Raw genomic sequence first — 14,003 nt, forward strand, 5'->3', positions numbered from 1 at the left:
AGAGGACTCTCATCATCCACAGTGTAAGAGAGGACTCTCATCATCCACAGTGTAAGAGAGGACTCTCATCATCCACAGTATAAGAGAGGACTCTCATCATCCACAGTATAAGAGAGGACTCTCATCATCCACAGTATAAGAGAGGACTCTCATCATCCACAGTATAGGAGAGGACTCTCATCATCCACAGTATAAGAGAGGACTCTCATCATCCACAGTGTAAGAGAGGACTCTCATCATCCACAGTGTAAGAGAGGACTCTCATCATCCACAGTATAAGAGAGGACTCTCATCATCCACAGTATAGGAGAGGACTCTCATCATCCACAGTGTAAGAGAGGACTCTCATCATCCACAGTGTAAGAGAGGACTCTCATCATCCACAGTGTAAGAGAGGACTCTCATCATCCACAGTATAGGAGAGGACTCTAATCATCCAGAGTGTAAGAGAGGACTCTCATCATCCACAGTGTAAGAGAGGACTCTCATCATCCACAGTGTAAGAGAGGACTCTCATCATCCACAGTATAAGAGAGGACTCTCATCATCCACAGTATAGGAGAGGACTCTCATCATCCACAGTATAGTAGAGGACTCTCATCATCCACAGTATAAGAGAGGACTCTCATCATCCACAGTATAGGAGAGGACTCTCATCATCCACAGTATAGGAGAGGACTCTCATCATCCACAGTATAAGAGAGGACTCTCATCATCCACAGTGTAAGAGAGGACTCTCATCATCCACAGTGTAAGAGAGGACTCTCATCATCCACAGTATAGGAGAGGACTCTCATCATCCACAGTGTAAGAGAGGACTCTCATCATCCACAGTGTAAGAGGACTCTCATCATCCACAGTGTAAGAGAGGACTCATCATCCACAGTATAAGAGAGGACTCTCATCATCCACTGTATAAGAGAGGACTCTCATCATCCACTGTATAAGAGAGGACTCTCATCATCCACAGTATAAGAGAGGACTCTCATCATCCACAGTATAGTAGAGGACTCTCATCATCCACAGTATAAGAGAGGACTCTCATCATCCACAGTCATCCCCTCTATATACTGAGCACAACCGCCATAGAGAAGAGCAGCTTTATTCCTCCACAGCAAGAGCGTCTCCCGTCTCTATGGTAGGTGGGAGGAAGGAGGCCATCAACATGGCGGCGTGCAGAGCAGAGCAGGGGGGAAAGGTGAGAAAGGAACGAAGCGTCAGCGGTGTATGGAGGGAGGTAATATGTCCTATGTATACATACTTCTGAGGAAGGTATCACACAGGATAGGATTAGATACACGGCTCAGCAGTCAGTATCACACAGGAGAGGATTAGATACACAGCTCAGCAGACAGTATCACACAGGATGGGATTAGATACACAGCTCAGCAGTCAGTATCACACAGGATAGGATTAGATACACAGCTCAGCAGTCAGTATCACACAGGATAGGATTAGATACACGGCTCAGCAGTCAGTATCACACAGGATAGGATTAGATACACAGCTCAGCAGTCAGTATCACACAGGATAGGATTAGATACACAGCTCAGCAGTCAGTATCACACAGGATAGGATTAGATACACAGCTCAGCAGTCAGTATCACACAGGATAGGATTAGATACACAGCTCAGCAGTCAGTATCACACAGGATAGGATTAGACACACGGCTCAGCAGTCAGTATCACACAGGAGAGGATTAGATACACGGCTCAGCAGACAGTATCACACAGGATAGGATTAGATACACGGCTCAGCAGTCAGTATCACACAGGATGGGATTAGATACACGGCTCAGCAGTCAGTATCACACAGGAGAGGATTAGATACACGGCTCAGCAGTCAGTATCACACAGGAGAGGATTAGATACACGGCTCAGCAGACAGTATCACACAGGATGGGATTAGATACACGGCTCAGCAGACAGTATCACACAGGATAGGATTAGATACACGGCTCAGCAGTCAGTATCACACAGGATAGGATTAGATACACAGCTCAGCAGTCAGTATCACACAGGATAGGATTAGATACACAGCTCAGCAGTCAGTATCACACAGGATAGGATTAGATACACAGCTCAGCAGTCAGTATCACACAGGATAGGATTAGATACACAGCTCAGCAGTCAGTATCACACAGGATAGGATTAGACACACGGCTCAGCAGTCAGTATCACACAGGAGAGGATTAGATACACGGCTCAGCAGACAGTATCACACAGGATAGGATTAGATACACGGCTCAGCAGTCAGTATCACACAGGATGGGATTAGATACACGGCTCAGCAGTCAGTATCACACAGGAGAGGATTAGATACACGGCTCAGCAGTCAGTATCACACAGGAGAGGATTAGATACACGGCTCAGCAGACAGTATCACACAGGATGGGATTAGATACACGGCTCAGCAGACAGTATCACACAGGATAGGATTAGATACACGGCTCAGCAGTCAGTATCACACAGGAGAGGATTAGATACACGGCTCAGCAGTCAGTATCACACAGGAGAGGATTAGATACACGGCTCAGCAGACAGTATCACACAGGAGAGGATTAGATACACGGCTCAGCAGACAGTATCACACAGGATATGATTAGATACACGGCTCAGCAGTCAGTATCACACAGGATAGGATTAGACACACGGCTCAGCAGACAGTATCACACAGGATAGGATTAGACACACGGCTCAGCAGACAGTATCACACAGGATAGGATTAGATACACGGCTCAGCAGACAGTATCACACAGGATAGGATTAGATACACGGCTCAGCAGTCAGTATCACACAGGAGAGGATTAGATACACGGCTCAGCAGTCAGTATCACACAGGATAGGATTAGACACACGGCTCAGCAGTCAGTATCACACAGGAAAGGATTAGATACACGGCTCAGCAGTCAGTATCACACAGGATAGGATTAGATACACGGCTCAGCAGACAGTATCACACAGGAGAGGATTAGATACACGGCTCAGCAGTCAGTATCACACAGGATAGGATTAGACACACGGCTCAGCAGACAGTATCACACAGGATAGGATTAGATACACGGCTCAGCAGACAGTATCACACAGGATAGGATTAGATACACGGCTCAGCAGACAGTATCACACAGGATAGGATTAGATACATGGCTCAGCAGACAGTATCACACAGGAGAGGATTAGATACACGGCTCAGCAGACAGTATCACACAGGAGAGGATTAGATACACGGCTCAGCAGTCAGTATCACACAGGAGAGGATTAGATACACGGCTCAGCAGTCAGTATCACACAGGAGAGGATTAGATACACGGCTCAGCAGACAGTATCACACAGGAGAGGATTAGATACACGGCTCAGCAGACAGTATCACACAGGATGGGATTAGATACACGGCTCAGCAGTCAGTATCACACAGGAGAGGATTAGATACACGGCTCAGCAGTCAGTATCACACAGGAGAGGATTAGATACACGGCTCAGCAGACAGTATCACACAGGAGAGGATTAGATACACGGCTCAGCAGACAGTATCACACAGGATGGGATTAGATACACGGCTCAGCAGTCAGTATCACACAGGAGAGGATTAGATACACGGCTCAGCAGTCAGTATCACACAGAAGAGGATGTGGTGGATTTGTACTGTCAGGGTCTCAGTTACCCCGGGGGCAGTGTCAGGAGCTCGGTTACCCCGAGGACAGTGTCAGAGGCTCGGGGGGCAGTGTCAGGAGGTCAGGGGGCAGTGTCAGGAGCTCGGTTACCCTGGGGGGCAGTGTCAGGGGCTCGGGGGGCAGTGTCAGGAGCTCGGTTAGTCTGGGGCAAAGTGTCAGGAGCTCGGTTACCCCGGGGGCAGTGTCGGAAGCTCGGTTACTCCAGGGGGCAGTGTCAGGGGCTCGGGGGGGCAGTGTCAGGAGGTCAGGGGGCAGTGTCAGGAGCTCGGTTACCCTGGGGGGGCAGTGTCAGGGGCTCGGGGGGCAGTGTCAGGGGCTCGGGGGGCAGTGTCAGGGGCTCGGGGGCAGTGTCAGGAGCTCGGGGGGCCGTGTCAGGGGCTCAGGGGGCAGTGTCAGGAGCTCGGTTAGTCTGGGGGGCAGTGTCAGAAGCTTGTTACCCCGAGGACCGTGTCAGGGGCTCAGGGGGCAGTGTCAGGGGCTCGGGGGCAGTGTCAGAAGCTCGGTTACTCCAGGGGGCAGTGTCAGGGGCTCAGTTACCCCGGGGGCAGTGTCAGGGGCTCGGGGGCAGTGTCAGGGGCTCGGGGGCAGTGTCAGGGGCTCGGGGGCAGTGTCAGGGGCTCGGGGGGCAGTGTCAGGGGCTCGGGGGGCAGTGTCAGGGGCTCGGGGGGCAGTGTCAGGGGCTCGGGGGCAGTGTCAGGAGCTCGGTTACCCTGGGAGGCAGTGTCAGGAGCTTGTTACCCCGGGGGCAGTGTCTGTGGCTCGGGGGGCAGTGTCTGTGGCTCGGGGGGCAGTGTCAGGGGCTCGGGGGGGCAGTGTCAGGGGCTCGGGGGGGGCAGTGTCAGGGGCTCGGGGGGCAGTGTCAGGGGGGCAGTGTCAGGGGCTCGGGGGCAGTGTCAAGAGCTCGGTTACCGTGGGGGGCAGTGTCAGGAGCTTGTTACCCCGGGGGCAGTGTCAGGGGCTCGGGGGGCAGTGTCAGGGGCTCGGGGGGCAGTGTCATGGGCTCGGGGGCAGTGTCAGGGGCTCGGGGGGCAGTGTCAGGGGCTCGGGGGGCAGTGTCAGGGGCTCGGGGGGCAGTGTCAGGGGCTCGGGGGCAGTGTCAGGGGCTCGGGGGGCAGTGTCAGGTGCTCGGGGGGGCAGTGTCAGGGGCTCGGGGGCAGTGTCAGGAGCTCGGTTACCCTGGGGGGCAGTGTCAGGAGCTTGTTACCCCGGGGGCAGTGTCAGGGGCTCGGGGGGCAGTGTCATGGGCTCGGGGGCAGTGTCAGGGGCTCGGGGGACAGTGTCAGGGGCTCGGGGGGCAGTGTCAGGGGCTCGGGGGCAGTGTCAGGGGCTCGGGGGGCAGTGTCAGGTGCTCGGGGGGGCAGTGTCAGGGGCTCGAGGGGTAGTGTTAGGGGCTCGGGGGGCAGTGTCAGGGGCTCGGGGGGCAGTGTCAGAAGGTCGGGGGGCAGTGTCAGGGGCTCGGGGGGGCAGTGTCAGAAGGTCGGGGGGCAGTGTCAGGGGCTCGGGGGGCAGTGTCAGGGGCTCGGGGGCAGTGTCAGGGGCTCGGGGGGCAGTGTCAGGGGCTCGGGGGGGCAGTGTCAGGGGCTCGGGGGGCAGTGTCAGGGGCTCGGGGGGCAGTGTCAGGGGCTCGGGGGCAGTGTCAGGGGCTCGGGGGGGCAGTGTCAGGTGCTCGGGGGGGCAGTGTCAGGGGCTCGGGGGGTAGTGTTAGGGGCTCGGCGGGCAGTGTCAGGGGCTCGGGGGGCAGTGTCAGAAGGTCGGGGGGCAGTAGCGCTGGTTCTGGCTGTTCTCTTTTCTCACTGTCTCTTTTTCTTGTAGTGGATTTTCCACCATGGCGTTCGCTCCTCATTTTTCTGGATTTCTCGCCGCGCCCTCAGCTCTTCCCCGTGTGATGAAGAGACAGCGCACTACAATGTGGTGGTGGTGGGAGGAGGACACGCGGGCACTGAAGCTGCTGCAGCCGCGGCGCGGGCCGGAGCCAGGACCCTGCTGCTCACACACAAGGTGGAGACAATAGGTAACGGCTCCCGTCGCCCTCGCAGTCTGGCGTCACCGGCCATCGCAGCACCCTGATCGGGGTGCTCTGTACGCTCCATGTGTAAGCCTCATGTCTGTGCGCCCTGCAGGTCAGATGTCCTGTAACCCGTCCTTTGGGGGCATCGGCAAGGGTCACCTGATGAGAGAAGTGGACGCCCTGGACGGAGTTTGCGGGAGGATTTGTGATCTCTCTGGGATCCACTACAAGGTCTTAAACCGACGCAAGGGTCCAGCGGTTTGGGGGCTGCGAGCACAGATAGACAGGAAGTTATACAAGCAGAACCTGCAGGTGTGCGCTGCTCCCCAGGAGATGGCAGTATATATATATATATATATATACCCTGTGTACATGACTATCCGTATCCTCTGCAGAAAGAGATCTTGGACACGCCGGGCCTCACTGTGGCAGAAGGATCTGTAGAGGACCTAATCCTGGACCCCCCAGACTCCATGCACCCTGGGAAATGTCAAGTCAGCGGCGTCATTCTGGGTATGTATTGTCCACGTCTTCACACTGCTGCACAGCGTGGCGGGAGCAGGGGTAGCCTACTGCAGAAGCGTCCAGCAGCACAGTGTGTTTCCGCACAATATCCTCCATTATTTCTTTCTCCAGCGGACGGCAGTAAGATATCTGCCAGCAGTGTGGTGCTGACTAACGGTACGTTTCTGCGTGGAATGGTGCGGGTCGGTACGGAGCATATACCCGCTGGCCGCTGGGGTGAAAACCCGTCCGTGGGTCTGGCACAAACGCTGGAACGCCTGGGATTCGCCGTTGGGAGGTTGAAGACCGGGACCCCTCCTCGTATCGCCAAGGACTCTGTGGACTTCAGTGCTGTGACGAGACACGAGGCTGATGACCCCCCTATTCCCTTCAGCTTCATGAACGACCGGGTCTGGATCAGGGTACGGTATAAACAGTGCATCGCCCACAGCGCAGTACAGGCTCCGAACTAGCAGGGGGTGATGAGAACTCGCCATGTGTTTTTAGCCTGAAGACCAACTTCCCTGTCACTTGACGTACACGACCGCTGCCGTGGAACGGATCATTCAGGAGAATCTACACCTGAGCAGTCACGTGAAGGAGACCAGCGCCGGCCCCAGGTGAGGCCGGACAGACTCGAACACCGCCTGATCCATTACTGACACCTGTCGTGATCGCCCGACCTTCTCCTTCAGGTACTGCCCCTCCATTGAGTCGAAAGTCTTGCGTTTTCCCGGGCGTAGACACCAGGTCTGGCTGGAACCCGAGGGCCTGGACTCCGATGTCATCTACCCCCAGGGTCTGTCGGTGACACTTCCGGCCGAGGCTCAGGAGAGGCTTCTGCGGGAGATCCCTGGACTGGAGAAGGCTCGTATGCTGATGCCCGGTGGGTGCTTGTACCGAGCTGCAGAATATGGCGGTGCTCTATGGAGCTGCCCATCATTCTGATTCTGCTCTCCACCTTCTCAGGGTATGGGGTGCAATACGACTTTCTGGACCCTCGGCAGCTTCGCTCCTCTCTGGAGACGTTTCTGGTCCAGAGACTCTTTTTGGCCGGGCAAATCAATGGCACCACTGGGTACGAGGAGGCGGCTGCTCAGGTATGTAACGGATGTCCGCTCAGGTACAGTGGCATGTGAAAGTTTGGGCACCCCTGGTCAAAATTACTCTTATTGTGAACATGTAAGCAAGTTGAAGATGAAATCATCTCTAAAAGGCCTAAAGTTACAGATGACACATTTACTTTGTATTTTTGACTAATAAAAATTGTCATTTTTTTACATTTTAAAATTACAAAAGGAAAAATGGGCCGATGCAAAAGTTTGTGCACCCTTGGAGATTTATGTGCACAGATAACTTTGACCAAGGTTTCAGGCCTTAATTAGCCTGTTAGGGTAATGGCTTGTTCACTATCATCGTTAGGAAAGGCAGGGTGATGCAAATTTCCGGCTATAAAAACCCAGCCTCCTCTAACCTTGTGCCAAAACCAGCAGCCATGGGTTCTTCCTCGCAGCTGCCGAGCGCTCTGAATATCAAAAAGGTGGAGGCTCGCAAAGCAGGAGGAGGCTATAAGAAGATAGCAAAGCGTTTTCAAGTTGCCCTTTCCTCAGTTTGAAATGTAATTAAGAAATGGCTGTTACCAGGAACAGTGGAGGTCAAGATAAGGTCTGGAAGAACAAACAAAATTTCAGTGAGCTGTTCATAGGATTGTTAGAGAGGCAAATCAGAACCCCAGCTTGACTGCAAAAGACCTTCAGAAAGATTTAGCAGACTATGGCGTTGTGGTACATTGGTCTATTATTCAGAGACACCAGCACAAACAAGAGCTTCATGTGAGAATCATCAGAAGAAAACCTCTCCTGCTTCGTCACCATAAAATTCAGCATCAGAAGTATGCAAAAGAACATCTAAACAAGCCTGATGCATTTTGGAAACAAGTCCTGTGGACCGATGAGATCTCTGGCCACAATGATCAAAGGTGGAGAAAAAAGGGCACAGAATTTCAGGAACAGAACATCTTGCCAACCGTTAAGCATGGGGGGGTCAATCATGCTTTGTGGAGGTTCTGCAGCCAATGGCACAGGGAACATTTCACGGGTAGAGGGAAGAATGGATTCAATTAAATTTCAGCAGATTCTTGATGCAAACATAACACCATCTGTAAGAAAGAGGAAGGTGAAGAGGATCGTCACAATCCACAATAGATGACCTCAAAAGGTGCAAGATGAAAGTTTTACAATGGCCCTCACAGTCCCCTGATCTGAACATCATTGATAATCTGGCTAGACCTCAAAATAGCAGATGAAGCAAAACGGCCCAGGAATCTCACAGAACTGAAGGAATTCTCCAAGGAAGAATGGAGGAAAATCCCTCGAACAAGAATTGAAAGACTGGCTGACTACAAAAAATATATTTTACAGTTTAGAAATTACAAAAAGGAAAATGGGTTGATGCAAGTTTGTGCACCTTGCATGGTTAGTACTCAGTATCTCCCACTTTTGAAAGTATCACAGCTTGTAAATGCTTTTTTTTTGCCTAAACTACAAAAGAAATGTGTCATCTGTAACTTTAGGCCTTTTAGAGATCATTTCGTCTTCAACTTGCTTAACTGTTCACAATAACAGTCATTTTGACGAGGGGTGCCCAAACTTGCCACTGTACGCAGCGGGTGACTCCTCAGGTACGCAGCGGGTGACTCCTCAGGTACACAGCGGGTGACTCTTAAGGTACGCAGCGGGTGACCCATCGGGTACGCAGCGGGTGACTCCTCAGGTACGCAGCGGGTGACTCCTCAGGTATGCAGCGGGTGACTCCTCAGGTACGCAGCGGGTGACTCAGGTACGCAGCGGGTGACTCCTCAGGTACGCAGCGGGTGACCCATCGGGTACGCAGAGGCTGACTCCTCAGGTATGCAGCGGGTGACTCCTCAGGTTCGCAGCGGGTGACTCCTCAGGTTCGCAGCGGGTGACTCCTCAGGTATGCAGCGGGTGACCACCTCAGGTACTTAGCGGGTATCCCCTCAGGTGCGCAGCAGCGGGTGACCCCTCAGGTATGCAGCGGGTGACCCCTCAGGTAAGCAGCGGGTGACCCCTCAGGTACGCAGCGGGTGACCCCTCAGGTACGCAGCGGGTGACCCCTCAGGTACGCAGCGGGTGACCCCTCAGGTACGCAGCGGGTAACCCCTCAGGTGCGCAGCAGGTGACCCCTCAGGTATGCAGTGGGTGACCCCTCAGATGCGCAGTGGGTGACCCCTCAGGTACACAGCAGATGACTCCTTAGGTACGCAGCAGGTGTCCCCTTTGGTACGCAGCGGATGTCCCCTTAGGTACGCAGGGGGTGACCACCTCAGTTACGCAGCGGGTGACTCCTCAGGTACGCAGCGGGTGACTCCTCAGGTACGCAGTGGGTGACTCCTCAGGTATGCAGCGGGTGACCTCTTAGGTGCGCAGCGTGTGACCTCATGTGTGCAGCGGGTGACCTCTCATGTGCGCAGCGGGTGACCCCACCTGCCCTCTGTGACTTCTTTACCTCCCATTTCTTCATTGTGTTTAACTCTTACCTGTCCTTTCAGGGGATCATTGCAGGAATAAATGCCGCCCTCAGGGCTGCAGGTCGTCCTGCCTTCACCGTGAGCCGCACGGAGGGATACATCGGGGTCCTTATTGATGACCTGACGACGCAGGGTACGCGGGAGCCGTACCGCATGTTCACCAGCCGCGCAGAGTACCGCATGACGCTGAGACCGGACAATGCGGATACACGACTCTCGCTGAAGGGTGAGCAGGAGGAGGTGGCGGGCGATGGAGAAGGGGTCTCATGATTAACCCCTCCTATAAGGGAGGGTCATGTGCAAAATTGAAAATTCTGCGTCTTTCTAATATATGCCGTTTACTTGCCGTTTCTTCTTGCTGTCAGTGACTAGAACCATCATCGCTTGATACTAGTCACAGCTGAGGGTTTGCTGCAGTTGTGACCAGTGTAGATCAGGGTTGGCTGATCTTCATGGTTGTCACGTTCTTGTATTTTCTCAGGGTATGAAGTAGCGGGCTGTGTCTCTCGGGAGAGGTATGACCGCGCTCGGACCACCAGGGAAGCTTTGGATGACGGGCTGGCTGCTCTCCGCTCCCTCCAGTTTTCATCTGTCAAGTGGCAGAAGTTGGTTCCGGAGGCGGCCATCAGCAGTACCCGGGCCAGCGCTCTCAGGTACATGACCTACAGGGGTCCTGGCCGATGTATAGACTGAGCAGTGAGCCGGACCCCTCCAGACACGGCGCTCACATGGTGGTCTCCTCCTCTAGTGGCGTGGAACTGCTGCGATACTACGGGGTGGAGGTCCGGACCCTCGCCGCGCTGTTTCCTGACCTTCTGCGCAGGTTTAGTGAAAAGCAGGATGTGGCGCAGCGTTTACGGATAGAAGGTAAATCCAGGGGTGGTTATGGGGGGCTGCTGGGGGCCACGCTGCCGAAATCTGCATAGAGTCCTGCCCTTTCTTACCTCTCACTTCTTTATAGATTTTTATTTCCTTGTTAAAGATCTTTGCTCTCAGTCAATGAATATTGTTGTCATGGCTAAAATACGGCCTCAACTCGGGACACTCCGAGATCTGATTCCTCCGCGCCGCTAGATGATACGGGTTCTGTATTGCAGCTTTGTATGAGCTATACGTCACCTACCAACACAAAGAGATCGCGGAGGTCCAGAGGGACGAGTCATTAGTATTACCCGAAAACCTGGACTACATGAGCCTCGATGTCGCCCTATCTAATGAAGTCCGGGAGAAACTATCAGTGAGTCGCCCTGAGACGGTAAGAATTATACATGAGGAAATGTAATACTGCCCCTGTGTACAAGGATATAACTACTATAATACTGCTCCTATGTACAAGAATATAACTACTATAATACTGCTCCTATATACAAGAATATAACTACTATAATACTGCTCCTATGTACAAGAATATAACTACTATAATACTGCTCCTATATACAAGAATATAACTACTATAATACTGCCCCTATGTACAAGAATATAACTACTATAATACTGCCCCTGTGTACAAGGATATAACTACTATAATACTGCCCATATGTACAAGAATGTAACTACCATAATACTGCCCCTATGTACAAGAATATAACTACTATAATACTGCCCCTATGTACAAGAATATAACTACTATAATACTGCCCCCTATGTACAAGAATATAACTACTATAATACTGCTCTTATGTACAAGAATATAACTACTATAATACTGCCGCTATGTACAAGAATATAACTACTATAATACTGCTCCCTATGTACAAGAATATAACTACTATAATACTGCTCCCTATGTACAAGAATATAACTACTATAATACTGTCCCTATATACAAGAATATAACTACTATAATACTGCTCTTATGTACAAGAATATAACTACTATAATACTGCTCTTATGTACAAGAATATAACTACTATAATACTGCTCCTATGTACAAGAATATAACTACTATAATACTGCTCCTATGTACAAGAATATAACTACTATAATACTGCTCCTTTGTACAAGAATATAACTACTATAATACTGCTCCTATGTACAAGAATATAACTACTATAATACTGCTCCTATGTACAAGAATATAACTACTATAATACTGCCCCCTATGTACAAGAATATAACTACTATAATACTGCTCCTATGTACATGAATATAACTACTATAATACTGCCCCTATGTACAAGAATATAACTACTATAATACTGCTCCTATGTACAAGAATATAACTACTATAATACTGCCTCCTATGTACAAGAATATAACTACTATAATACTGCTCCTATGTACATGAATATAACTACTATAATACTGCTCCTATGTACAAGAATATAACTACTATAATACTGCCCCTATGTACATGAATATAACTACTATAATACTGCCCCTATGTACAAGAATATAACTACTATAATACTGCTCCTATGTACAAGAATATAACTACTATAATACTGCTCCTATGTACATGAATATAACTACTATAATACTGCTCCTATGTACAGGAATATAACTACTATAATACTGCTCCTATGTACATGAATATAACTACTATAATACTGCTCCTATGTACAGGAATATAACTACTATAATACTGCTCCTATGTACATGAATATAACTACTATAATACTGCTCCTATGTACAAGAATATAACTACTATAATACTGCCCCTATGTACAAGAATATAACTACTATAATACTGCTCCTATGTACAAGAATATAACTACTATAATACTGCCCCCTATGTACATGAATATAACTACTATAATAGCACCTGATGCTGTGACTGGTGATTTTCTGGTGCTTCTTTCTCCCACAGATCGGCGCTGCCTTCCGTGTTCCTGGAGTGACTCCTGCCGCCATTCTGAATTTATTGCGCTATGTCAGATCCGGCATCCGCTCCTCTGAGGCCAGTAAATGGCGCGGTGTTCGCTCTGAGGATGAGCGGCGGTCGCTTCCCGAGGGCCGGACGTGGCAGCAGCAGCGCACGCTGTAGGACCCGGCTCCGGGCTGTGACACGTTGCGGCTTCTTTCCTCTCGGTTTATAAATAACTGAGGCAGATTTGTGATTTATTTATTTTTTACTATTTTTAGTTTTACATTTTTTTTGTTATTTTTACCCTTTACCAGAAAGTGGTGACCGGGGGAATTCTCCAGTTTATTCCCCTCCGTGCTGTTCTTTCTTTGGGCGTCAGACCCCGCAGTGAATAACTTGTTACCATCTTGTTCTCGCTTGTTTTCATTATATGCAACTTTACAAATTATTTTATATTTTCTTCTCCACTCACATCCAAATCTGCTGTCAAATTTTTGCCAGTTGCCTAGGAAACGGTCAGCTTCCTGCCTGTCACCTGCTGTCAGTCATGTGACTTGGCCTCTGCCTCCTCGCCCCTGCCCGCACAGCTCCCTGTACATCTGTCTGGACGTCCACTCTTCGACCCGAGCCCCCTGGTCTGGACTTGACACCTTTCTCTCTACCAATCACAGTGCGAGCAGTTTGTGATGTCACACACCAGAACCAATCAACTGCTGACTTGTGGCGTCGGTGTGTGAAACGTCCTGGCAGGTCACTAGTGAAGCTTCTACAGACTTTTTGTACAAATAAACCCAGTGTGATGATTATATTTTCTGCGTCTTATTGTTCTTCACCAGCGCTGATCCCTCTGTGTTGTCATAAGGGGCAAAGCAGAACTTCTCATTTCAGATCCAGGTTTATGTTTTACTAGCTGAAGAGCCCGGCGTAACTAACTGTGGTTAGTTATACCAAATTATAATGATTATCCTCCATCCCATAGTCCTGTGCCCATACACCCATCACACATATCCTCCATCCCATAGTCCCGTGCCCATATATCCATCATACACATCATCCATCCCATAGTCCCGTTCCCATATACCCATCATACACATCATCCATCCCATATTCCCGTTCCCATATACCCATTATACATAACCTCCATCCAATAGTCCCGTGCCCATATATCCATCATACATATCCTCCATCCCATAGTCCCATTCCCATATACCCATCACACATATCCTCCATCCCATAGTCCCGTGCCCATATATCCATCATACATATCCTCCATCCCATAGTCCCGTGCCCATACACCCATCACACATATCCTCCATCCCATAGTCCCGTGCCCATATACCCATTATACACATCATCCATCCCATAGTCCCGTTCCCATATACCAATCATACATATCCTCTATCCCATAGTCCTGTGCCCATTTACCCATCATACATAACCTCCATCCCATAGTCCCGTGCCCAT

At 50.6% G+C, this 14,003-nt stretch overlaps 1 protein-coding gene across 1 annotated transcript; it reads left to right on the forward strand.

Annotated features, from left to right (window-relative positions):
• The first annotated feature begins 1,011 nt into the window (after positions 1–1,011).
• MTO1 (mitochondrial tRNA translation optimization 1) lies at positions 1,012–13,347 on the forward strand. The gene is made up of 13 exons (XM_069734835.1): positions 1,012–1,198; positions 5,484–5,682; positions 5,792–5,991; positions 6,075–6,192; positions 6,316–6,605; positions 6,691–6,803; positions 6,879–7,069; positions 7,153–7,283; positions 9,755–9,959; positions 10,215–10,386; positions 10,482–10,600; positions 10,831–10,988; positions 12,543–13,347. Exons 1-13 carry the CDS (start codon positions 1,136–1,138, stop codon positions 12,717–12,719), a joined length of 2,136 nt encoding a protein of 711 aa, XP_069590936.1. The 5' UTR covers positions 1,012–1,135; the 3' UTR covers positions 12,720–13,347.
• Positions 13,348–14,003: the final 656 nt, after the last annotated feature.

This window comes from Ranitomeya imitator, chromosome 7, assembly GCF_032444005.1.
Source record: "Ranitomeya imitator isolate aRanImi1 chromosome 7, aRanImi1.pri, whole genome shotgun sequence".
NCBI classification, from domain to species: domain Eukaryota; kingdom Metazoa; phylum Chordata; class Amphibia; order Anura; family Dendrobatidae; genus Ranitomeya; species Ranitomeya imitator.